The sequence below is a fragment of the Furipterus horrens genome, unplaced genomic scaffold (genome assembly GCF_987537825.1).
Source record: "Furipterus horrens unplaced genomic scaffold, mFurHor1.1.pri manual_scaffold_4, whole genome shotgun sequence".
NCBI classification, from domain to species: domain Eukaryota; kingdom Metazoa; phylum Chordata; class Mammalia; order Chiroptera; family Furipteridae; genus Furipterus; species Furipterus horrens.
Window position 1 is genome coordinate 12,358,353 of NW_028327174.1, and position 23,918 is coordinate 12,382,270.

At 37.0% G+C, this 23,918-nt stretch overlaps 1 protein-coding gene across 1 annotated transcript in view; it reads right to left on the reverse strand.

Annotated features, from left to right (window-relative positions):
- Positions 1-23,918, reverse strand: part of POLR3B (RNA polymerase III subunit B) — a 106,642-nt gene that overhangs the window by 56,864 nt on the left and 25,860 nt on the right. Inside the window, exons 10-12 of the mRNA XM_090272569.1 lie at positions 20,804-20,926; positions 15,376-15,495; positions 10,452-10,586 (exon numbers count right to left, since the gene is read on the reverse strand). Of these exons, the coding sequence (XP_090128695.1) occupies positions 10,452-10,586; positions 15,376-15,495; positions 20,804-20,926 (378 nt within the window). The remainder of the gene's footprint in view (positions 1-10,451; positions 10,587-15,375; positions 15,496-20,803; positions 20,927-23,918) is intronic.

A 23,918-nucleotide genomic window follows, 5' to 3' on the forward strand; every position in this document is an offset into this window, starting at 1 on the left:
ACAAAAAGCAGTTATATTTAAAACATAACTGAGAGAAACTATAGAGACTATCAATGGGATATACTATGTTAATGGATAAAAAGACTCAGTATCATTAGATATCAATTCTTCCCAAATTGATCTATAAATTCAAATGTACTTTCAAGAAAAAACTAGCAAGCTTTTTAAAAAATGAATGATAATTCTAAAATTTAAAGAATGCTAAAAGTTCTGTTTATAATGATAGAAAAAAAGAACACATTTTACTACCCACCTCTAGAGGAAACTAGAGAGCTAAATCAATATTCTGCAAACCATTTAAAAAGAAAAAAACATTTAGCATGTATTCATCCTACCTTTTCCATATAAATTATGTCTCAGGGTAGCCAAAGAGAGGCTAAAGAAAATATTTTGTACTGAAAAATTTCAGCTTAAAACTGCAGAAAGAATGAAACTGAAAATATCGTTATTCTGTATGCCCTAATTAAACAATGAACAAAGGAATAATAAGCATCAGTAGCTAAATAAAACCATCAGGAAAAAAGCTGATGGAGAACTTTATAAGGGATGAATCAGGGCCCCAAATGCCTAAACCCAGTGATCAATTCCAATGGCACATAAAATACATATAACCAAACATAGTCTTAAGAAAAAAAAAAGGCCTCAAATAGGACTGAGCCTCCGAATTTAACTACTGGTTTACAAGAAATTAGAGAACATACAGAAATACATATGTTAAATGACACCATAGGAATACCCAGAATGTGGGAAATTCTTTAGGATAAAAGGTCCAGTTTTTTCAAACACACACAGAGGGAGAACCTACAGATCAAAAAGAATTTAATAGACATATCAACCATATGCAATATAAGAGACATGTTTGGATCCTATTTGAACAACAATTTTATTTATATATATATATATATATATATATATAGAGAGAGAGAGAGAGAGAGAGAGAGAGAGAGAGAGAGAGAGAGAGAGAGATTGGTTGCCTCCCGTTTGTGCCCCGACCAGGGACTGAGCCCACAACCTAGGTATGTGCCCTGACCAGGAATCAAACTTTTTGGTGTACAGGATAACACTCCAACCAACTGAGCCACACCGGCCAGAGCAAAACAACAACATTTACAAGGAAATCAGAGCAGTTTAAATATATAATGGATCCTTGATGAATTAAGCAATCATTCTTAAAAAGTGTTGGGTGTGAAGATAGTGTTATAATTTTTAAAAGTTGTATCTTTTAGAGATACATTTTAAAGTATTTACAGAATGTGATTTGCTATCTTGAGATATTGAAATAATTTGACACCCTAAAGATTCTACACAAAAAAACTAAGTTCGGTAAAGTAGCAGGATACAAAATAAATCTCTAGAAATTGGTTGTATTTTTATACACCAATAATAAACTACCAGAAAGGGAAACTAAGAAAACAACCCCGTTTAGAATTGCATTTAAAAAAAACCCTAGGAATAAATTTAACGAAGGAGAGGAAAGACTTGTACTTAAAAAACTGTAAGGCACTGAAAAAAGAAATTGAAGAAGATACAAATAAATGAAAGCATATATTGTGTTCATGAATGGGAAGAATTAACACTGTAAAAATTCTGTACTACCCAAAGCAATCTATACATTCAACGCAATTACTATAAATATACCAATGGCATATTTCACAGAATTAGAACAAATAATGTAAAAATATACACAGCGCCACAAAAGACCTCAAAGAGCCACAACAATCTTGCAGACCTAAGCTGGCAGAATCATGCTACCTAACATCAAACCATACAAGGACATAGTAATCAAAACAGCATGGTACTGGCATAAACAGATATATAGGTCAATAGAACAGAATCAAGAGCCCAGAAATAAACCCACGCCTATATGGTTAATTAATATTCTACAAAGGAGGCAAGAACACAAAATGGGATAAAGATTGTCTATTCAAAAACTGGTGTTGCGGAAATTAAAGATATGTGCAAAAAAATAAATAAACTAGGCTACCTTATCACACAATATATGAGAATAAACTCAAAATGGATTAAAGACTTAACTGTCAGATTTGATACCATAAATATTGTAGAAGAAAACATAGGCAGTAAAACTCAGACATTTCAGCCCTGGCTGGTGTGGCTCAGTTGCTTGGACCATCATCCCATGAACTGAGAGGTCATGGGTTTGATTCCAAGTCAGGGCACATGCCTGGGTTGCAGGTTTGGTCCCCAGTCAGGGTGCATGCAAGAGGCAACTGATCAGTCGTCCTCTATCACATCAATGTTTCTCTCCCTTTCTCTATCTCTCCCTCCCTCCCCCTCTCTCTAAAATTGGTAAGCATGTCCTGGGGTGAGGTTAAAAAAAAATCTCAGATATTTCTCTGAGTAATATTTTCTCTATAGTATCTTCTTGGGCAAGGGAAATAAAAGAGAAAAATAAACAAATGGGACTATATCAAACTAAGACGTTTTTACATAGCAAAGAAAACAATCAAAATGAAAAGACAAACCACTGAATGGAAGAACATATTTGCCAATGATACTTCTGATAAGGGTTTAATGCCCAAAATTTATAAAAAAAACTTATAAAAACTTATGAAAAGATGCTCAATGTCACTAATCATCAGGGAAATGCAAATTAAAACCACAAGGAGATACTACCTCATACCTGTGAGAATGGCTATTAATAAATCAACAAATAAGTGTTGGCAAAGATGTGCAGAAAAGAAAACCCTTGTGTACTGTTGGTGGGAATGGAATGCAGACTGGTGCAGCCACTGGAAAATAGTATGGAAAATTAAAAATGAAACTGTCTTATGACCCAGCGATTCCACTTCTGAGTAGGTGTCTGAAAGAACCCAAAACACTAATTCAAAGGATATATGCACCCCTATGTTCATTGCAATGTTATTTACAATAGCCAAGCTACGGAAGCAACCCAAGTGCCCACCAACAGACAAGTGGATAAAAAAGCCATGGCACATATATATAATGGCATATCACTCAGTCATTAAAAAGCATGAAATCTTACCATCTGCGACAGCATGGATGGACCTAGAGGGTATAATGCTAAGTGAATTAAGTCCGCCAGAGAAAGACAAATACCACGTGATTTCACTTATTTGTGGCATCTAAAGAACAATGTAAATGAACAAACAAAACAAAACCAGACTCATAGATACAGAGAACAGGCTGATGGCTGCCAGCGGGGAGGGGGGTTGGGGCCTGGGTGAAAAAGGTGAGGGGACTGAGAAGGACAGATTGGCAGTTACAGAACAGTCACAGGGATGCAAAGTACGACATAGGAAATAGAGTCAATAATACTGTAATAACTATGTATGGTGCCAGTTGGGTACTAGAAATATCTGGGGGAACACTTTGTAAAGTATATGACTAACTACTATGCTGTACACCTGAAACTAATACAAAATAATATGTAATTGTAATTTAAAAAATAAGTGACTTTTTTAAAAAAAGAAAAGAAATTATTTGATGACTCAGATTTGTTTAAACAACCTAATTCGTGGAATGAGGGGAGTGGGAGAGTGTTAAGGAGGGCATAGATAAAACAAGATTAAATTCTATTGATAATAATCGAAGTTGCGTGATGAATATGTGGGAGTGAATTTTATTATCTATTTTTGATACTACTATATTTCAGGTTTTTATATTACTTTATTTTTAAAAAGATTTTGTTTATTTTTAGAGAGAGGGGAAGAGAGGGAGAGAATGAGAGGAAGAAAAACATCGATGTGAGAAACATCCATCAGTTGCCTCCCACATGTGCCCTGACCAGGACTGAGCCCGCAACCCTGGCCTGTGCCCTGACAGGGAATCGAACCAGCAACCTTTCATTAGTGGGACAACGTCTAACCAACTGAGCCACATGGGTCAGGGCTAGTATTATTTTAATAGCTACTTCTATGTTCATATATATTTGAAATGTTGTACATGTTTAAAGATTTTTTTATGAAAATTAATTCTAAACATTGTATGGAAAAGCTAAGATCCTAAAATAGCTAAGACACTCCTGAAAAAGATGAACGGACTGATAAAGGCATAGACAAACGGACCAATGGGTACAACAAGGAGACCAGAAACAAACCCACACACATATTAAAATTTGTTATACAATAGAGGTGGCTCTTCAGATCAATGAGGAAATGAAAGACTATATAATAAATGGTGCTGGGACTTGTTATTCATTTGAAATTGGATGGTTTTCTTCATTCTAATGGTCCAGATGACTGAAGAACACATACCAAAGACATCAGTTTAAAATATAAAAATGCAGTATTTAACATGTTGCGTACCAGGGTACTTAAATGCCTTTTAATCCTCTGTTCCGGCAGGTTTTTAAGATTTAAATATGGTTATATGGCTAATATTAATGAAATGACTTCACAAAATTAACAATTAAGCTACTACTATCCTTACTTAATAAAAAAAAAAGCAAGTGAAAAATTACTACTGAATGTCTAAATAACCTTGTTTGTTTAAAATTACGCGATCAAATGACGAGAATTCTCGCCATCCGAATGCAACGTGTTAAAAACAGAGTTGACAAAAGTGACCACAATTAAAATGATAAACTTCTAAACATCAAAAGATGCCACCAGATTGTTTTTTTGCTTTTGTTTTTTAAGAAAAAGAATCCAAACTAGGAGAAGATATCAGCAACACATAACTGACAGAAGAAACCAGGAACCCAAACATACAAAAAAAATCTTGAAATCCATAAGGAAAATGAAACAAATGGTATTTCAAAGAAGAAAAAACAGGAACAGTCAGTAAGCATATGAAGAAGAGGTTCAACTTCATTAGTAATGAAGAAAATACAAATTGAGACCACAAGGGGATGCCACTTCACCCCCACTGGATAATCTAGACAAAAATTTAAAAGTAGGATACTAAGTCATAGGATAAAGATCAGCAGCAACTTGCGTACGAGGCAATGAACAAATATTTGGGCAACTAGTCTGACATTCTCCAGTTAAGTTAAAGATTTAACTTGACTCCATGACTAGGCAAATCTGTCTGTAGAAACTCTTGCATATAGGCACCAGAAGGTGTAAAAAAGAATGCTAATATTGGTAAAAAAAGGAAAATATATACTAATTATTTACTTAAAGAAGAATTTTGAAATACAGTGAAATTGTGTAAGCTGAAGATTTCCTAAATTCCATACCATGTTCTTGAATGTTTATTACCCACAGGTAGTTTTTGGACTCAGGATGAAAATATTCAAAGTAAATGTGTCTTCTCCTCTAGCCATAACGAAAGAAAGAAGTTCCTAAGTGGAATGTGATGTTACGCTTTCCCCACTTAAGACACAGCCTTCCACAATTCTACGAAAGTCGACTTTGCAGACAGGAAAGCCAGGATCCTGGACTTGAATTTACCATGTGAGAAGTGTTCTGAAAAGAAAACTTCCTCCTTGGAGAGCTTAATCCTTTCTTCTACTCAGACCCAGCAGTTTCACTCACGGAAAGAAAGACGAAGGGAATGGAAGCAGGTGCAGAGGGTGAGAGGGAGGAAGAAGCCCATTTCAGCAACTTCCTGTAGCAACTGGCAAAAGGAACTTGAATAAGCACTCTGAACAGAAGCAAATGCTCTTCACACCAGAAAAGCTCAGCTCTATTTTAATTAGCCCCTTACACTTACACTTTTGTGTCTCAAATTATGACAAGGATTTTTTTAGACCTCAGCTGAATTTGTCGTACCCCCTGATTCAAACACAAGGAAATGCTCCTGGTACTTTACAGGTAAAAAGTAAGAGCCAACTCATCAGAACTACTGCCTCAAGAATAAATTCCTCCACCCTTAAATTTTCAATTTAAGAGAAATGCTCTCCAGTTCACAAAGCAGTAAGACACTACAAGGCCAAGTCACACAATAAGCCACATTATTTAGGTCAAGAGTGAAATGATTAAAAGGGATGGAACGCTGGTGATAATATTTAATACCTTTCATTGCTCATATGAGCCTTTCAGACTGCTTAAGACAGGAGCACTAAAGAGCACATTATATTTAAGGAGAAAATGCTGACAGCTCATCAACTGATTTTCAATGAAAATTCTAAAAAATTAATAAAGAAGTTAAGCTCCTGAAATACAGTTTCACCAATTAGCTTAATGTCAGAGAATTCTAATTAGGCGTCTTGAGATTGCTATGTAGTGTTTAAGCCTTCAGAGTGCCAAATTCTCCTTTTCACAAAAACTGGTTGCAAAATTAAAGACATTAGACAGCCTTAATTACATTATCAGAACAGCTGGGATTAGGCAATCTCTGAAGTCAAGACGGCTTTCTTTTGTCACAGGGTGGAAATCCCTGGCTTTCCAGGGTGCCGGATTTTGGTGCTGTTCCATATCTCACCCATACAAAGCAAGCTGCATTAGAAACAAAAAATTTGCAGACAAAGAATAGAGTAATACTCAGCAAATAATGAATACATTACCGAAAAAGAAAAGGTAAGGTGAAAAGATTAAGCCTGAAACGGGTAGGTTTTGTTAACACCTCTACTGGCGGCCGGCCTGCCAGCCCTCCGGTGGCAGGGAGACCGAGGGAAAGCTCCGTGGGCCCGCCTGGCCAGTGGATACAGCTCTGTTATCTAAAGCTGAAGCACATTCATGCTCCCGCATCCCATGGGGTACGAAATTAGCAGCTATTGTTTTCACACATTTTAGCCAACACAATGCCTTTTATGTCTTTACATTGTTTATAAAGCAGTGTTTTCTTGCACATGGGAACCCTTGTTTTAATTTTAATTTTTAAAGCAACAGGGCAGTTCCTCCTCTATGCTCTCCCGACTCCATTCCTTATTCCTCTAAACATCCAACATTTAAAAAAATGAACTCCTTTAACTGCATAATTTTATTTCCAATTACAAATTATAAAAATTGGGATTGATGGTGGTGGAGATACCCACAATCCCCCGAACAGTGGTCAATCTGAAAGTGGCCAAAACCTACCTGCTAGCATCAGCCATTAACCAAATAGAACTTCCCAAGAATGCAGACATTAACTTTTCCCCCCCCAAACCTAAAATTGCTATAATTTTTTTTAAAGTCATCTTTTAAAAAATAATAATTTATTTATTTGTTTATTTTATTTTTAGAGAGGGGGAAAGGAGAAAGAGAGGGAGAGAGATATCACTGTGTGGCTGCCTCTCACTCGTGCCCCCAACTGGGGACCTGATGTGCAACCTAGTCGTGTGCCCTGACTGGGAATCGAACCAGCGACACTTGACTTGCAGGCCGACACTCAATCCACTGAGCCACAGCAGCTAGGAGCTATGATTTTTTAATTCTAGTTTTTAAAATTTAAATTATGGTAGAATCTGATGATTACCATCCCAATTACCACCAACTGTCATCCGAACGCTGTCCTATCCTGGTCTGTTCATCTCCTAATCAGATCTTTCTAAACTGAAAATCAGGTTGCGTCACTTTCCTGATTAAAACTCTCCAGTGGTTTTCCACTGCATGTAAAACTAAATCCAAACGCCTTCCACAGCCTACAGTAGCTAGTTCTCCAATGTCATCTCTCACCACCTGCACACCCCACTCCAGCCACTGAGATCCTCTTCCAGCGCCTCCGGCACCAGAACTGCCTTGGGGTGTACGCGCTGGTTCGGGTCTCCTGCCGGAATGCAGTTCCCAAGCCTGTGAGAGGCTGACTGCTCCTCATTGAAGTCTTAACTGGAACATCTGCGGGCTCAGCTCAAAAATACCACTTTTTTCAAAGACATTTTTCCTGACCACAGTAAATGCTCAGGAACATACTGGGATTGCTTTCTTTCCAGTAGGTGAATAGGCAGGTGCCAGGCCAGAGCCTCTAGAACAGACAGATGGGTGGGGCAGCTGATATCAGAGAAAGTATACAGAGGATTAAAATATACTGGTGCTGTGTTCACTCTTGAGCTGGGACATGTGAATACTTGTTCTATGAGTTTTAATACACAAACACACACACACATTATATATAGTCTTATATACATGAAATACTTCATAATTAAATAGCACATAGAGAAAAGCAAGCCTATGTCAATGTAGCAACATTCACAGACACACTGCTTTGAATATCTGTTTCACAGTAACAAGGACAAACTGTTCTAGTATGTGATTTCCTCTAGAGTGGCGAAGCCTGACTCCAAACTTGCCTCTGACAAAGGACTCCAAAGAAGGTCAACAGAACTTAGCATAATTTCACACATAGGACTAAATATCTGCCAGACAAGAATTTCCAAGAGTATAACTTTAAAATGACTGTTAATAAAGAGATTTGTCTTTAAGAGGTCTTTGGAAGGGTGGAGGGAAGGAAGGGAAAAGTGACCGTTACTGGAGAGAGGAGCTAGGGAACTGGGCGAGGTGGAAAGGGAGATTAGAAGTGGGAGAAAGACTCATTTTCACTGTAACCTTTCTTTTAATTGACATTCATTGTACAATGCTAATAGGTTATTTTTAAAAGGATTGTTATGGTGTATTGTGATTTTTATTTTAATATCTGCTCTTTTATAATGCTTAATTTACTGCTTTATTTTTTTCAATCATAACTTTTCTTTTTGTTTTTTTCTGTTACAGTTGTCCCATTTTCCCCCATTGCTCCCCCCCCACGCCACCCACCCCTCCTCCCACAGTCAATCCGCACCCCGTTGTCCGTGTCCATGGGTCATTCATACTAGTTCCTTGACTAGATCCTTCACTTTCTTACCCCACTTCTCCACCCCCCCATCACTGTCAGTCTGCTCCCTGTTTACGTGCCTCTGGTTTAATTTTGCTAGTTTGTTTGTGCTGTTCATTAGTTTCCTGTATTAGGTGATATGATATGGTATTTGTCTTCCGTTGCCTGGCTTATTTCGCTAAGCATAATTCTCTCTAGTTCCACCCATGATGTTACAAATAGTAGGAATTCCTTCTTTCTTTCTGCTGCATAGTATTCCATTGTGGAAATGTACCACAGTTTCTTGATTCACTCATCTACAGATGGGCACTTAGGCTGTTTCCAGCACTTTGCTATTGTAAATAGCACTGCTATAAACACAGGGGTGTACAATCATAACTTTAAAAATAAAAATACTTTTCTAAATTGGTAGGACAAATTACCATCCCTATTGTGACTGAAGGAACTAAACAGAATATTTCAGCTGTTTGATGCAAGACGACAGAATCTTGAGGTTTACAGCCAAGTTAACTGCCTTAAAACAAACAAAAACCAGATCACTCTTCAGAGGAATAAGACAGAATCTAGAGCCTCTACAACTCATCATCCACAATGTCCATTAGGATACAGTCCAAGATTATTAGGCATATGAAGAAACAGGAAACTATGACCCATATTCAAGAGAAAAGCTAATCAAGAGACTAAACATCAGAAGACTGAGCTGTTGGAATCAGCAGACCACTAGCTATTAAAATTCGAAAATATGATTGCAATGAACAAACAAACAAGAAGTATCAGTATACAAACAGAAGCTATAAAAATACCCAAATGAACATTTTAGAACACAAAAATACAGTATCTGAAATGGATGAGTGTAACAGCATATCAGAGACAACATAAGATGTAAACCTGGAAGTAGATCAATAGAAGTTACCCAATCTGAAGAACAGAATAAAGTCAAAAAGAAAATTAACAGAGCCTCAATATGCAAGGGTTTGATAATATAATTTGAGTCAGAGAAGGGAAAATAGTACAAAAGAAGATAGCTGAAGAAATAAAGCCTGAAAATTTCTCAAATTTGCTGAAAGACATAAATTTACAGATTTAGAACTTAGTGAACCCTAAGCAGTGGATCAACAGAAACCTTTACACCAAGGGAATTCTTTAAAACCAAAGATAAAGAGAAAATATCAAAAGCAGCCAGGACTATATTCTGGCTCTTTGATTTAAAGGCAATTTCTGATTTAAATGTTGAAACATGAAATTTTGAAGACTTTTAGATACTTGCTACCTAGTTGAGAGGGGTACATACTCTCAAAATAAGATATAATGTATCAGCTAGGACTTAAAATGAGACTAGAGACATTATCACTAACCTACTTCTACTATGTCGCCAAATGTTAGGGGATTATTTACTTGTCTCCTGTCTATCTCTCTCATTAGACTCCAAAGGACTAAGAGAAAGAGAACTTTGTCTATTTTATTCCTCCTATATTCCCAGTAGCCAGAACTGTGCCTGGCATATGAGACATGATTAATAATAAATATTGCTTAAAATCATACTTCACTTCCTACATTACACAGAATGAGGGTAAACATCAACAAAATATAGACAACATACTAATAACATATTTAAAGACTTAAGATAGTTTTCATACTTAAAGAAATTCTTAAGAGATAGTAAGTCATGTGCAAAATGTTTATACTTCTATATGAACATACATTCCATTCAACTATCTCTTCCTCCTGTTTAAAATTAATACCAAGTTATTTTTATTAAAGAAAAGAAGATTTCTGACATAAAATAATTAAATTACCTGTCCCGCCAACTCTAATCGCTTGTTACCATAATAGTCTCTGTCATCAACTTTATTATCTCCTTGGGCCAGAATTACTCTTCGGACCATCACTGCAGTATAGATACATTTGGCTCGGAAATTGAATTCTTTAACCTGGAATTCAGAAATTAGAGAAAATTATTGAGACAATGTATATTATAATTTAAGTTACCTCAAGAATAGTACCAGTGTTATAATATTTAAATTAGGAAATAAGGAATTATGATTCTCGCTATTTGAAAAAATTCACCTAGTCTATAAACTTCCTGAGCGCTGAGATGATGACTTTTCATGTTTGTACTCAGTACCTACGGTAGCTTATCTTCAGAGATGACGACTATCAACTCCTTCCCTCTCTATATGTTTCATGTCACTATTTCATTAAGAGGTTGACTCCATCATCCGCTCTGTGTTGGCCTGTAAGCCAGTAGTTTCCACACCATCCTAGAGTCCCGAAACACCACGTGAGACGTCCAGGACACTGCTGGAAAGGGGCTACTTGGAGAAGCACAGAGGAGCCAGAGATATTAGTGAAGAAAACATTTTAGATGTCCAGCCCCGTGAAGCCTTCGAATGACTCCAGCATTGGTTGCTGTCTGTGACTTGATGAGGCTCAAGATGAGAAACCCCCCTTCTCCCACTATTGAGCCCAGTCAGACCACCACGGAACCACGCGAGAAAAATAAACAGTTATACTGAGCCATTAAGTTTCGGAAATGTTTGTTATGCAACCATACATGACAGGAACAGTACCAAAACGTGGTCTGGCACTCAAATAGCTATCGGATAAATGAATAGATTGATGAATGAATCCACTGCAAATGTTCTACTCAATCTTCTTTAATATAAACCCTGAAATCCCTATGAATGAATCTGGATCAATCAGTAAGTTAAATCAGAACTGGTTAAATAATTGCACTGGTTTGTTTGGGAAGACAAAAACCATAGGAAACTAGATAAACCCTTTTTCTACATCTAAAATGATGAGTTCTGAGAATATGGTCTTATCTGCCAATTCTAAGGAATACTTTATATACTTTTCTATAGAGGATTCATATTATAAAATTTCCATTTACCTTCCTTAATTCTTAAGTAAAATCTCAATGAGATCCTATTGAGTTTACCACTATGATGGGTTAATTCAGGGAATTTTGATTTAAAAGAATATCAGCAACCAGTCTCCTTCATATATTTTGCTGTTGCTAATTAAAGAATTACATTAAATAATATAGGATGTTAGAAATTCTGTATATATCTCAAAAAGTTAATTCTCCTTCAAAGAAAGTTTCATTTCTTCTCTAGGTCATCTTATTCTCTTCCTATTATAGAGTACCTTGGAATGTCTTAAAACGAATGTGTTAACTTCGGAATGTGGTTTTTAAAAAAGTAGCCCTAGAAGCTATCCTGCCTTCTTGTACTTACAAAACAATTACATCAATAAGAAAGATTAGAATAAATCTAGTTCTTTAAAAGGAAAGGCTCTCTTCTCCATCCTTAAACAAATAAACAACAACAACAAAAAAAATACAATCATAACACCAATTACCACAAAACTGAGCAGAAAAACCCAGTGTCTGGGCTGCTATAAGTAATTTATAATCTCAATTAATATTTACAAAGGTGTATGGTCCTCTATTCAGATCTAATTTACTTTTTTTTCGGGTGTTAATGTGGCAAGTTACATTGAAAATGTAACTCTTCTACTTGTATTTACCTTTCTTAATAATGAAAAAAACGAAGCATACTTTCATTAACAAAATTTTCAACTTCTAAAGTCCATTTCATGTTTTCATTTTGCATAAATACTGGCAGATGCCCCATAGCACTTTACAAAGCCCTTGAACCAGAACTCATTTCAATCCGCCTCCACTTTCAACTACTACATGCTGAGAAGTAAGCCCTAGGCCTAAAGTGAAAAAATTAGTTAATACAGAGCCCATTTTTCCTACTGATATGGATAACAGAAACCCTCTACTCTAGCAGCTGACATCACTTTTTGGGAGAATGCCAATAATTGTTCAGATATCCCTTTGTGGGATATTAACCTGTAGATTATCTAAAAGAGGGAGAGAAAGAAGACCTACCAGATGAGCTTGGAAAACTGACGGAACTGCTGTCACCAAAACTCTCTGGAGTCCTTTTACTACTACACTGGAGGACAGAGAGGTCTTAGGCTTCCTGGAGAAACCCTCAGAGCAGCCGTTTCCAAACTTTAGTGTGGATCAGGATCACTGGGGGGCTTCTTAAAACAGATTGCTAGGCCCCATTCCTAGAGTCCTTGATTCATTAGGTCTGAGACAGAGTTCAAGACTTCTAACAAGATAATTGCTGATACTACTCGTCTGAAAAATGTACTTTAAGAACCACGGCCTCAGAGGAACTGAGAGGCCAGGCTTCCAAGCTCAAACCCCTGCAGGTCACCCTCCAGTATAAGTACTAGAGGATGCGGAGTATCCTGCCCATCCTTCTTCCTCTAGGTACAAACATCTAAACCACTGCTTTCCAAACCTAAGTCAGCCAACCTTCCAGATTATTGTCATATCTTAATACTTAAATTATTTACTTAATATCATTATTCAACTTCTGAACTCAAATTTTAAGTATGTTTCATCCCATACTATAGATGATCCCAAATGCCACAAAAATGAATATAACGTGCTAATTGTATTTCTCCTAATAAGTATGGAATTATTTAAATAAAGATGTCCCTGTCACCTAAGATCATCTCTAATGTTACACTTAGGTAATTACTGTCCTAAACCATTCTGGAAAATGAAGAGCTTTTCCTGTTTTATCTATTCTGACTACACCTCAATGAATAATGTATAACAAAACTTCAAAATGGCACTTTAAGCCCAGTGCAGTCACATTAAAGTAACAATATTTAGCTTCATCAATTAAATAAAGAATGTCAGGACAGCCAGCATTCTAAGAGCTAAGGCTCTTTAATTAACCAATAGTTCTCCTCAGTTACTGCATAAAGGTAAATGAGGCCTCTAATAGAAATTCTACAGCCATGCCGGGGAGCCAGGAAACCATGGTCCACATTTATCACATCATTGCATCATCACAACCACCATGTGAGCGAGGGGTTGGTTTCACTACACAGAGGAGAAAACTGAAGCTCAGAGAAGTTAAGATCTGCCCAAAGTAAATCAGCCTGGAAGAAACCAGGGTTTGAACCCTTGAATCTCTGGCTCCAAAGCTCTTGTTGTCTCCACTTCTCATTTTTGGTATTTTGAGCTTTAAACTGTTTTCTCAATCAGCCAAGTTTAAAATTCACTCCAGACCAAGTTTTAACATTAAGACTTTTCTAATTATTTAAATTAGATCAAGGACACGTACAAATAAATGCCAGCCAAAGGGCAGAATCAGAGGCCTGTGTTATTTGGCTAACAAGGTGTTTCAAAATAAGAAAATTGGAGCTGAGTGTGTTTAGGTGGTCAGTGTTCACTCCCACAGATCCCTTAAATTTCCATTATTTATAATCAGCCCCTGAAAATAGTTTGCAACCCCTGAATTATATTATTCATGAAGAGTATACATGATAGCTCCTCATAAATCAGACTACTTGATTGACAAGATAGACCAACAGTTCTATAACTTAAAAACTATAGCATATATATTAAATAAGAGTGGAGGAGCCCTGGCTGGGTGGCTAAGTTACTTGGAGCATCAACCCACACAGCAAAAGGTTGTGGGTTCAATTCCTGGTCAGGGCACATGCCTGGGTTGCACGTTTGATCCCCAGTTGGGGAGCATACAGGAGGCAGCCAACTGATGTTTCTCTCTCATATCAAAGTTTCTCTCTCTCAGGCCCTTCCTCTCTCTCTAAAATCAATAAACATATCCTCAGGTGAGGATTAAAAAAAAAAAAAAAAGAGTGGGGGAAAGATCACTCTTGCCTACGTGCAAACATGACCAATCTCTGTTAAATGATGATAATAAAAAGTAAATATTAAGCACTGGTTCAAGGGTCAGAAGGTGGCTTCTAGCTCTCTTCCTGACCATTAACCAGCTGAGTGACAAGGCTAATCAACGTAGTTTGTCTAAACCTCAGCATCTCCACTGCAAGTGAAGGAGACTAGACAATGTGAACTCTAAAATTCAAGGTCTAGGAGATGAACTCATCTAGTATATTAGGAAGCATCTATTGTAGTAACACAACAGTGAGAATGTATTTAATGCCACAGAACTGTATACTTAAAATGGTAAAGTTCATGGTATGCATATTTTATCACAATAAAAAAGTATATGGGCAAGCCACTGTAAACTTGTCTTATTTTAAAACATCTAGGACAAGGGGATCAAAAGGTACAAACTTCCAGTTATAAAATAAATAGGTCAACAGTATATAACGTACAGCATAGCAACTATAGTGTATAATACTGTACTGCATATTTGGAAGTCGCTAAGAGAGTACATCTTAAAAATTCTCATCAAAAGAAAAAAAAAATCTGCAACTACATACGGTGACAGATGTTAACTAGACTTACTGTGGTTATCATTTTGCAATATATACAAAAATCAAATCATTATGTTGTGCACCTGAAACTAATATAATGCTGTATGTCAATAAAAAAATCCAAACATCTAAGATACCATCTCATCCTTTGAAACCATGAAATGTAGTAGCAGTAGTAACGTACATATGAATGGAAAAAAAACTATAACCTACAGAGAATAAACATGATGATGATGGTACAAATACAGCAAACATTCTCCCAGTACAAATAAACGGTTGACAATGGAAATTATTTCCAGTGGGACAGTCTAGTCCTCTTTAGGATTCTCTCTTTTCTTAAGGAACTAGACTTTTAAGTAATATAAAGTGGCACTCAAAATATTTTAACAGAACTGCATAGACCCCACAATCATTATTCACAATTGCAAAGGTACTCACTGGTACGTGGGTCAGAATGGTAGAAGCCAGGAGCTCTCTTGCTTCTTCTATTTTGGTTTTCTTTGGTCCACCTCCCCACATCCTTTGCCTTCTTACTTTGTTCCCTATATATTTCAATGCCTATAAAAATTGGAATATATATAATAATGTTTAATGACACCACCAGAGACAATTTATTAAGCACCTACCCATACATAACACTAAAAGCAAAAAAGACAAGCATCCTGGTTATAGAGAAAGCTGCACTGGGCCTAGTTAAAAATCAACATTTGTCACGAATCAATGACAAAACAGCATTATATAGTATCTAATACACTGGTTCCTTTTGTTATTTTATAATTTGTTTCCTTACTATAAAATTTATACTAATCATTGTAGAAAATATAGAAAATACAGATGAGTAAAAAATACATATAAAGTAGCCATAAATCTTCCACCTAGAGAAAACCACAGTCTACAGTTAATATTTTGGGATAGTGCTTTTTCCTCCTCAAAAAAATATCACAGCATATAAGACCTCAAACCTGAAAGCCACAAAATATTGCTGAGAGAAAACAAAACCTAAATAAATTGATGGCTATGACATTTTCTAGACTGGAACATTTAACAGTGTTAAAATGGCTTACTGTTAAAATTCTCTCCCAAATGACCAATAGGTGCATCATAATTGCTAATTATACCCCCGGAGACTTTTATAAAAACAAAAATCAATTGACTCTAAAATTTATGAAAATGCATAAGACCTGGAATAACTGAAACAATCTTGAAAAAGAAAAGTTGGAGGACTTACACTACCTGGTTTCAACTATAAAGCAATAGTGAAAGACCATGTGATACTAGGGTAAGGACGGACAGATAAGTGGGAGAGAATAACAAGTCCAGAAATAAATGCTTTTATGGTCAATTCATTTTTGATAAAAGTGCCAAAGCAATTCAATGGGCAAGGAAGTCTTTCTAACAAATGGTGTTAAAATAACCAAATATCCCTAAAGTACAAAAAATAAAAATAAAAAAATAAAAAATAAAAAATTTTAAAAAATACCTGGCCCTTACTTCACACGAAAAAGAAAAATTACTTGAAGATGAATTTTAGACATAAACATAAAAACTAAAACTATAAAGCTCCTAGAAAAAAAAATAGGTGAATCTGTTCCTGCCCTGGGAGTAGGCAAAGATTTCTTTAAAGAGGACACAGAAATAATAACCACACAAAAGACAAGAGAACAAACAAAAATACCTCTTGATAATTAGGTTTCACTAAAATTAAAGACAGCTCATCAAAAGCCACACTTAACATAAGGAATAGGGAAGCAACAGAGCAGCAGAAAATACTAGCAACACACAAATCTGACAAGAAATTTATATCCAGGATATTTTTTAAAGGACTCAAAGTCAATAATAAAAGGATAACCCAATAAGGAAAATGAGCAAAAGATTTGGACACTTCACAAGGGAAATAAATAAGCACACTGAAAAAGTGTTCAACATCATTAATCATCTGGGAAATACACTTCAAGCCACAATGAAATACCACCAAACATCCACTAAAGTGTCTAAAATTAAAAAGACCGACAACACCAAACGACCAGAACACTCATATACTTGCTAGTAGGACTGCAAAATGGTACAATCACTTTGGAAAAAGATTTGGCAGTTCTAATTTTATAAAAATTCAACTTTGTTGATCCAGCAATTCTATTCCTAGGTATTTATCCAAGAGAAATACTAACCTGTCCAGGCAAAGACTTGCACAGGAATGCTTGTAGCAACGTTATTCATAATAGCCAAAGAATAAAACAAATCAAATGTCCGTCAACAGGAAAAGACAAACTGTGGTACAGTCATACAATGGACTACTTACTACTCAACAATAAGCAGCAGCAAATGACACAGATAAAAGACATAAAAAGAAACAACTTGGGTGAATCTCAGACAGCATGCTCAGCCAAAAGGAGCTGGACACTAAAAAGTGTATAATGCGTAATTCCATAAATATAAAGTTCTAGAACAGGCAAAACTAACCTATGGAGAAACATATCAAAACAATGGGGGGAAAAAATCAGAGGATGAAGGCAAAAACCGACTAGGAAGGGGCATGATAGAACTTCCCGGGGTAATGACAATATTTTCTATCTGATAAAAATTATGTGATTAAGATTTGTGTATTTTAGTATATATAAATTTCACCTAAAAAATGAAATATTATAAACTAATCAAGTAATGAGTGAGGGGTGTAAGTGAAGATTTAGATGAAATAAGAACACCTAAGTGTTTGGAACTATTGAAGCTGGGGGTCAGGTACATGAGGGCTCAATACTAGTTTATATACTTTGAACTGTTAAAATTTTTTAAAAAAATTTTTAAAAGGATCACGTGGTTCTTACTACTTTGTAACAACAATGAAGGTTTTTGTTTGTTTGTTTTTTAAAAACAAACTGGCTTTCAGTTATTCAGAAAGTCAGAAGAAAGAGCTGGGATCCCTGATTCTTTATCCGTAAATTCTGGTCCCCAGTTACCTGCCTGGGAACTTTCTTCTCCATGCTTCAAAACCTAGATGAGCTATCACTTCCTCTTTGAAGACTTTCCTAACTCCACTCCTTTCTCTCTGCTCTTTTAATTCCTTACGTAGAAAAAATTGAATACTTTCCTTAGCATTCAGGAAACACTATATTTTAACTGTCTATTAACATGCATGTCTCTCCTACTAGATGTTGTCATCTTTTTCTTTGAATCCTAATGACAAGTACAGTGCCTGGAATAGCAAGCCTAGGATCATCCCTATTAAAAGGCCATTAGAGCATAATGTAAACTAACGATCCTGAAAATGCTTCCTGCAGTAACCTAGCAATAAGTGGTAACTAAATACAGTACTGATTAAAACAAGTCAGCAGCTGATGGGATCCAGGAATACATATAGTTCCCTTGGTGAAAAGGCTAAAGATTCTTCACTGCTTTGAGGAAGAAACAAAAGAACACAGGGGCACGTGGTATTCCTTCTAATGTAGCAGGAAGTCACCTTTTTGCTAGAATATCCAATAACGTTGCCAGGGTTTTATAGCGTGAGGGCAAGAGCCCAATCTGTTCATAAACAGGCCAAGATGACACCCCTACTGCATCCCACCCTCCCCAAAATGGAATAAATAATTTCAGCTCCAGACACCAGATCCCATGGCAAGGATGATGTAAAATGTACATAACAAATATAGAATAAAAAGGCTTTGTGGGCAGAAAAAAAGGAGGAGAGACTAAAAGGGAGGCATTAAAAACAAATCACTGGGGGGAGGGGTCTGCCTGCAGTGCTGCTCCCCTGGTTCTCCCCTCAGGGCCACCGCGGGCCAAGCTCTCCCCAGGTGTCTCCGGTCCTCTCTGCCTTTCCTCCACCTGAGCCCAGGGAGGACTGCAAGGAATTCAGGAGGGTACCTGAGCCTGGTACTCCAGGGTTAGAAGACCACCACCCAGGGCACGGATAAACACCATGCCCAAGACACAAAGACCACCCCCAGGACACAGAAGAAAGAATGCTGCAGCTTTTATCTGATTAGCTTTTTCCCCAAATTCCAAACTCCTTACCTCTACTTTTCTTCTCCTTAGAAAAAGAGTCTGTTTATAATGGAATTTAAGACAATCTGTTAGCATACAAACCTGCTGTCTTCTCAGATCACCAACCATTTGAATAAAGTGCCCATAAAGATTCAAAAAAAAAAACCCAACAAATCACTGGTTTCAAGCAGTCCACTAAAATTCCATGTTGTTAAAAATGCTATCATATAAGATAAAGTGTACTTGCTAAATTTTCATTGAGAATAACAAGATATTCATGTTGTCCTAACTCATGATTTATGTTCAACTTCACCATTTTGAATTACTTAAGTCTCTGCAACCTTTTATTGGTAACAAATAATTAATCTATGCTTTAATCCAGCGTACAGAGTACAAGCCATCTCAAACTTGTATTTTTTGTTTGTTTTTCTCATGTTAGGAATATTTGTCTTTCTTGTTAACCAACTGCATATTCTGCTAATCTTTTAACTGAACTTCTCTGACTCAGTTAGCTAAAATTTTGTCAATATCTATTTAAGAGAAATAAAGGAATGATTTTACAACCCACTGTTTAGCTCCTGCTCAAACAGCTTTATGATGCCAGACTTATGGGACCAACAAGGATGATGAGTGTAGTAAAATGAATAATGGGTTTCACTGAATCCACCGCGATATCATTAAGGCAAATCGAGTCTATCTCCTGAAACTGAGCCAATTCCTGGGAATTCCTTAACATTTTTCTCTTCGTGTTCTAGGAACCCTTGGACAATATAATTTCAGTTTGTAACAAAAACTCATGCTCACTAAATATTTCACTTTCAATAGAGACCAAAAACACTCTCCTAAATCCCAACAACTTTTCCTGAAACCGCCTGTTGGATAACTACAGTCGACAGGAAAAGAGGAAGGCAGTGGTGAGAATAATCCCTACTGATTTGTGCTTTGGGATTATCTTTACTTACATATGACAACAACCTTGCTACATGTTTGACTCTGTCTTTGAAAATATCAAGATGGGTTTGATTTTTCTTTTAGAGAACACACACTAACAGATATAAGTGGGAAAATGCTATCTATACAATCATCCTAGGTGACAAGAAAAAAAGGAGCCTGGAATTTACACCTTCTTGTAAGTAACTTAGAGAATAGACAATGTATATAGGGACGAATAAAACTCTATTGTGCTTCTATAGTAGGAATTCCCACTTCCTGGGATGGCTCTTAAGAATGTCATCATTGATTTCCACTTAGCCAAGCACTTTACAAATGTTGGACCAACATTTTATATATATATATATAAAATCCCTAATTTCATTTTTGTGTCTTGTCCTAAAATCCCCAGGTTCCAACTAGGAGTGCCTCAGCAGGTAAATGAAGGCTCTGTAGTGGAAAAGGGGTCTCTGATCCCAGGCCTCTGTTGTTGATAAGACTGGGAATTCAGGAAAAGGGACAGAAATCACATACAACTAGAAGTGAAAAGCAACTAGAGACAGGGAGTAAAAGTGGATATTAAAGAGAAATGCAAAAAGAAAAAAAGAAGCCTTCTACACTAGAGTCGCTGTAATTTAAAATATGTATATATATAACTCAGGCAAATATGGAAAAAAGAGAGTACTTCCTATCAAATCAGAACAAAAGCCTCCTGGCCACATAACCCCCTTCTAAGTTAGACACTATATAGGATGATGACTTGTCTAGGCAAACTCCTTCCTCCAGTCCCTAAAAAAATGAGTCAGAGTCAGAGAAGCTTCTCTATCATTCCTTCCATCTCCCCAACACCCCTCCCAAATCTACAGCCCCCAAAGGCACTGCATCCCATGCTTTATCAATGAGCAGCACTAAATCTCCAATTCCCTTTCATAGCAAAAGACAACATGAAAAGACACACCTGCATCTGTGTGAAAATCTGAGCTTTCTGGCACTCTTCCAAACTGGGCCCAAATGCAGCCATCACGTGCTCCTCTGTCCCAATCATCTGCACGATTTCCTGGTCACTCTCAACCCCCATGGCCTAGGAGGAAGAGAAAAGATAGAAAGAGTGTTGGCTTTGTGTTAACTCACTGACATTTGCTTATGCTAATTTGGCATTGTTTGTGGGTATTACTTCTAAGCAAAAGCTAGCTCTTTCCTCAGAAATGGTGCCATCTGGCATTGGCAGCCATAGCCCAAGCTGCAGGAGAACCTGAAACAGAAATTCTGATTAGGAAGAGGAAAACAAACATTTTCAAGTGCTTTTTGCATGTGTACTATAGTCTAAAATTTATAAATATCCTATGAGTTTCGCCATGAAAAAAGGAAGCAGGAAGGTACAGTGGAGGCACTGGTCATAATTATAAAGGCACACTGAAACACACACACACACACGCACACACACACAACCAGAGAGCAAATCAGAAAGTATGCATTGCTTAAAATAAACAGCATTGTCAAAAGAATGATTTTTCTGAAAATTGTTAAGTCACTTACATTCAGGCTAAAAGAATTTTTTTGCTAAGGCATGTTTGAGCTCTTCTAGAGATTACCACACTATACTTTATGTAGGTTTTAAAAGAGATCTTTTAAAGACTAAGAACGCACTTAACAGGTTTAAGAAACCCACTTATCTTAAGTGTTTCAAGGTGTCAGCCAGCAATGCAGGTCTTTGTAGATTCCATATGGTGCGAAGGCTCAGTCCTTCACACATTTGCCTGGAATTCTGCCACATCAGGAAATAGAGCATAATCACACGAACCCTCTCTTGACAGAGAAATAATCTGCTTCTTAGAAGTTAGGGGAAAAGTTATGTTTGCATTAAAATTTTTCCTCTACCTATGCAGAGAAAACAGAACCAGAGACAATTGTCTCATTAGGCTTTGATGCTCTGATTCTCAGTTCTCCCTCCACACAGAAGACAGAAAGGTTAAGTTGAATCCCAAGTTCCAATGCAGACCTTCAAGAACATTACCCTGAGTACACCATGCAAACGGCACCTCTCTGAGGTGTCCGTCCTAACATAATGTCAACAACAGACCTTATAACCACTACTGTCAGGTCACCTCTTCGACCTCAGTTTTCTCATTTCTATAATGAGAGGAACAACCAGGTCTCTTCCAGCTCAAAACTCTGCAAGTCTACAATTGAATTTCAGTCTGTATTCTATAAATCTGATGTGGTTACTTTAGGATCAGACCTAAACTTACTGAAATTTTGAAGTTTTTTTGTGGGGAGCTAAATATATGTTATATCCCTTTCAAGCCAAATGTGGTGGTTTAAAAATGTTCACCAATTCTTTGATATTCCCTTCAAAAGGTGAAGACTAATTTTCCTTCCCCTGAGTATATGCTAACCTTAAAGACTCACCGCTACAGAAAAATAAAAAAAGTGGAAGTGACAGTATATGACGTTGGAGCTTTGGTCATAAAAGGCACTAGAACTTTCTGCTTTCTGTTCCTCAGAGTGCTGCTCGGGGGGAAGACACTCAGCAGTCTATGGAAGGACCCAGTGGTGAGGCCGACTGCCATGTGGGTGAGCCATCGTGGAAGCGAACCTTCCAGCTCCAATCCAGCCTTCACGTGACTGTAGGCTTGGCTGACATCTGGACTCACGAATGACCCCGAGCCAGAACCACTCAGCCAAGCAACTCCCAAATCCCTGACCAACAGAAACTGTGCTATAATTTGTTACCTAGCATAGATAACTAACAGACCAAGTTTGGGGATGAAATTCACTATTTAAACTTAAAAACACTTTTTAAGTGTATAACTTGTTCAAATTTATTTTTCATTTAGTGAACAAATAAAGTTCTTAGGATACAAATCTCTTTTCTGTGCTTTTATTTTTGCATACTTTTATCTCTATTTTGATATGATGCATTTATTTAAATGGGTACTAAACATAAACTCTATTATTTAAAAAGTACACACAGTCGTTAAAACACTCAGCCATTCATGGATTAAAGGAGAGCAATCCTAAAAAATGATCAGTTCTAATTTTTACTTATTTTTATTTTCCATTCATTGCGAAATTATTATGCACTAGGAAGCTTAACTTAAAAACCAACAGCATGATAAAGATATGTCATTTCTGTTCAAAGCAGAACAGGTTTCAAACTATATTGCCTTTAGAAGTATTCGGTCAGAACATAATCCTTCATAAAAGTCACATATATAATGCCTGAGCCACTGATGCAAGACAGCAGCTTCCGGGAGCTCCCTTCCTTCAAGGAGCCTGCGAGTCAGTGCCCTGAGTTATAAACCGGCAGGACGGGAAATTCTGCAGATGCTGTCTCTCTGAAGCCGTTGGGGGGCCACGCCACATGGGGGCTTCATGGTGCTGAAAGGGAGATGCTAGTGGCGTCCTCTAGGGCCAAGTTTGGTAAGTAACCCACTGCCTCCCTGTCTTCCTCCTCCTGGTCCTTTTCTGCCATTCTTTTTCTTTCTGTTTGTACATTAGAGCAAATTAAGATTTGAAATATGTTGCTGCAAACAGCATGCTACTCTCAAAGGTATCAGGAGTCCAAATTTCGAAAGTCAAATGGAAAACATCGTATCTCTGCTAGAAAGAACGGCTTCCCTTTAATGCCCCCAGAGTAAGAGCGACGGTAGTTTCCCACGCCCCTTTCAGTAGAAGGTGCAGGATCAGGGTGGGGCTGCCACCTCTAGCCAGATTTAAGGTGAAGAATCCCATATTACTTTTTTCCTTCCTGTTTCTCCAAAAAGTGCCCATTTAGCCCGTAGGTGGCTGCTCCTAGTCATTCGGTGTCAGGAATCTATTGCCTTTGTTCAAACATTAAACAAAAACCTAGTCGTCTTACTCTCCTTTCCTTGTTTCTACTTAATATTCTTGGCTAGAATGAAAATCAGCATATATACCTCTGGATATTAATAATATTAATCGGTGATAACCTTTTTCAGCGAAGAAAATTTTTCTTATAATTTAAATCATGAAAAAATAGCAATTCAGATTCCTCACCCTAGTGTCTTGGTCAGATTCAAGGTTTTTTACAAAAGAAACGCCTGTCAAGC